The sequence below is a fragment of the Rhincodon typus genome, unplaced genomic scaffold (assembly GCF_021869965.1).
Source record: "Rhincodon typus isolate 14 unplaced genomic scaffold, sRhiTyp1.1 hic_rhity00000955, whole genome shotgun sequence".
Taxonomy (NCBI): domain Eukaryota; kingdom Metazoa; phylum Chordata; class Chondrichthyes; order Orectolobiformes; family Rhincodontidae; genus Rhincodon; species Rhincodon typus.
This window is the reverse complement of record NW_025966593.1, coordinates 6,448-10,053: the sequence shown is the minus strand read 5'-3', so window position 1 is coordinate 10,053 and position 3,606 is coordinate 6,448. Positions and strand designations below refer to the sequence as shown.

General features: G+C 43.0%; 1 protein-coding gene across 3 annotated transcripts in view; it reads left to right on the top strand.

The window, feature by feature from the left end:
• The first annotated feature begins 218 nt into the window (after positions 1-218).
• The window catches only part of LOC125481127 (zinc finger protein 235-like), a 9,829-nt gene continuing 6,441 nt past the window's right edge, over positions 219-3,606 (top strand). Inside the window, exons 1-3 of one of the 3 annotated variants that reach the window (XM_048592281.1) lie at positions 219-263; positions 671-766; positions 3,345-3,568. In XM_048592281.1, the coding sequence (XP_048448238.1) occupies positions 722-766; positions 3,345-3,568 (269 nt within the window). In that variant the 5' untranslated portion in view covers positions 219-263; positions 671-721. Of the gene's footprint in view, positions 264-670; positions 767-3,344; positions 3,580-3,606 lie in introns of all 3 variants that reach the window. The other 2 variants (XM_048592279.1, XM_048592278.1) reach the window with 2 other exon arrangements.

Below are 3,606 nucleotides of genomic sequence, written 5' to 3'. Positions count from 1 at the left end.
GGCACGTTTTATACTTTATAAAATGTATAATATATGTCAGTTGTCCTGGTAGGAAGTAAAGAGAAAGATTGCTTGTACACATTACGACAAATAGAATTCAGTCTTTACTGTGGTGGGCACTTAACCCAGAATTCCGAGCGCTATGCACTGCATTGCTTATCACTGCGCAGGCTCAGTATGTTCCCGCGTGGCCACGGTCTAGAGCATGCGCAGTGGGAGCGACCCTGAGAAGCAGCTTGTTCTTCTCCTCGGCTCCACAAAAGGTAACAATGAGGCGGAACGGAGGAGGTGATAGACCGGGCGGTTAGACGGAGAGGCTTTCTAAACACTTTGTGAATGTGACAGACCCCGTATAAAGAAACTATCTATCCCCGTTTCGTAAAATGTCAAAATCGAGGCTCTCTCTCAACGGCAGGCCGCGGGTAAAGGCCGCCATATTTGTAGGAGTTTAAAGGACAGCAGGGCGCATATGCGGTTATCCTGGGCCAGCGGAGCGAATGTTGTGAATACCTCTCCTGGACTGACAGGAATGGAGTTTTTATAAACTGCTTTTACAAGGTGTCAGGAGAGGAGCATTTACACACAACAAACTCCAAATCAAAGAAATAATTGCTTCTTCTGAAATTGTGTCCCAGACTGACTGGGATGGCTTTTGTAAATTTTTTTACAGCACCTCAGAAGAGGATTTGCAGATCGGTAACTCAAACCAAATGATCTAAGCATGCCTTTTTATTCATTCAGCATTGGATATTATTGGCCTTTAAAGGTAAGTATTGAGTAAAATAAAAGTAGCATAAAATTCCTTCTTACATCTCCCAATAACTATTGCCCAATATCTTAAATCTGTGTACCAAACAGTTTTACTATCAGTGAAGAGGAACAGCTGCTGTTTATCTACCTAATTTAAACCGATCATAAACCTAGACACCTTTATCAAATCAGAGATAGCAAGAACTCAAATGCTGGAATCTGAGATAACACAGTGTGGAGCTGGAGGAACGCAGCAGGCCAGGCAACATTAGAGGAGGAGGAAAGTTGATGTTTTAGGACGGGACCCTTCATCAGATAATTTTCCTGCAGGTCCACACTGTGTTATCACCCCCTTCATCAACTGTCATGTCAATCTCCTTTGCACTGTGCGGAACAACTTGAGTTTCTCCAACCTGACCTTAAAACCAGTATCCCTCAGTTCTTTAACCGTTCTGATGAATTTCCTTTCGAATCATGTGTCAGACGCTCACATCCTTCGTGGAGATCACCTGTTTGTGCAGACCCAAATGCTGTCTGTTCAAATGAGTGATGTTATGACACACGGGCAATTACTCAGTGACATCACTCTGATTCCTAGGTATCCTGAACTGTGATAGTTTCCTCTGACCCCAGTGCTTTTGATATCTTTTGAGGGGTAGACTCTAGCATTTGATTTTCAAGTTGGAACACAATGAAATTATTTCAATATTTTTAACCAGTAATCTACACAATTCAGCTTCTCGTGCTGTTCTCAGATATCTGACTCTGGAGCTGGAGCTCGTTCCCTTACAGCATTGTGAGAGTTCATGTGGGAAGATAGAGCTGTTAAGGCAGCAGCACATGGTTGGGAGAATTTTGTCACCCCCATAATATCGTATTATGTGACTGATGTTAAAAGTTGCTTTATAACGCTGCTGAATGAGAGACCATCCATTGTTCTGGTTCATCTCTGCTCTCTTTGATCAACTCTCCGTCATTGTCTAACTTCCTCTGTCTTCAATAATGGGTGTGACTGTCCTAGGTATTTTATTCTTACTTCCATTCACTCTCTAAATGAAGTTTATACAGCAGAACATTGCCTGAGCATTTGCTGCTGGCAATTATATTTCCTTAGTAGCTCCCACAATGCTGTTCGGTGAGGAGTTATTCACCAAGTGGTGATGAAGGAACTGTGATATGTGTCCAAATCAATGACAATTAATTTATATCAATGTAGTGTCTTTCACAGAATGGAAACTTCCAAGCTGTTCCTCGGGAGTATTATAATGCAACATTTGACCAGAATCACATAATAAGATGTTAGGGAGGTGACAAAATGTTTTATGGTCAGATTTGTTGTTTTGAAGGAGTATTTTAAAGTGCAAAACTGAGGCAGAGAAAGGGAGAGGTTTAGTAAGGAAATTTCACAGTTTGTGGCCTTGGCAGCTAAAGCTTGAGGGCACCAAATGTGAAACAGTTAAAATCAAGAATTTTCAGGAGGTTGGAATTGGAGATAATGCAGATATCTGGAAGGACATTTTAAAAAAAAAAAAAAAATGTCATTCTTGGGGTGGGGGTGGCCATTACTGGCTGATTTAGCATTTACTGACCAGCCCTAATTGCCCTTGAGAGGGCTGGAGGCTGGAGGACATTACAGAGCGAGATAGGGAGGAGACTATCAAGAGATTTGAACAAAAGGATGAAAAGTTTAAAATTTAGCTGCGTGAGCATGGGCCAGTTGGTGAACAAACCTTGTTGTGAACACTCATGAGGGCAGCAGAGTTTTGGATGGCCTCAGGATTACATCACCTGATGAGTAACCTATAACTCCTTCCCTTACAGCATTGTGAGAGCTGATGTGGGAAGATAAAGCTGTTAAGACAGCAGCACATGGTTGGGAGAATGAGCAATGGTAAAAACCTCATTTAGATACAGTCAATGGAAGGAAGCAAAAAACACTAAACAGAGCTCAAGGGCACCCAAAAATAGAGGCAGAGAAGTAAGACAAGTGCAGAGAGGGGAATGTGAGAGGATGGTGAGGAGTGCGTAAGGATAGTTAAGTCCAGAGGTAACAAAGGAATGGACGAGAGTTTCAGCAGCAAATGAGCAGAGACTGGGAGGAGTCGGGTAATGTTACTGCGGTGGAAGTAGGCAGTCTCAATGATGGTAGGGATATGTGGTTGAAAACTCATCTCTGGATGAAATATTTCACCATGGTTATGACTTGTTTGGTTCAGACTCCAGCAGTTGCCACAGAGGGTTCAGAGTCAGTTGTGAGGCAGTAGAGTTTGTGTTGGGGAATGAAGATAAAGGCCTCGGTTTTGCCAGTTAGTTAATGGGAGGAAATTTCTGCTCCACCAGGACTGGATGTCAGCAAAGTTTGGATGGTGTGTGACCTGGAGGGAACTTGGAGGTGTTGGTGTTCACATCCACCTGCTACCCTGCCCCTTCTCAGTGGTGGAGGCTGAGTGTTTAAAAGATTCTGACAGAGTTCTGGTCAAGTTGTAGGTGTCCAAAATCCCCCTCCTTCATTCTCTATCTCCACACAGAAGCCAATGTCTTGTGAGAGATTGTCTCTGACTCTCATGTTTTTTTGTTTGATGTCAATTTCACAGGATATTAGAAGGGGAGGATTTTCAAATGCACCATCACACCAGGATCTGATGGAGTCGCCCATTTTATCACAAATGGAACATGATCAGATTTTAAACCTGGAAGGAAAAAGCTCCATTCACACTGGAGAGAAACTGTATACGTGTTGTGTGTGTGGACAAGGCTTCAGCGAATCATCAGACCACACAAACCACAAATGCAGTCACACTGGGGTGAAACTGTGGAAATGTGGGGATTGTGGGGAGGAATTCATTTCCGCATCTG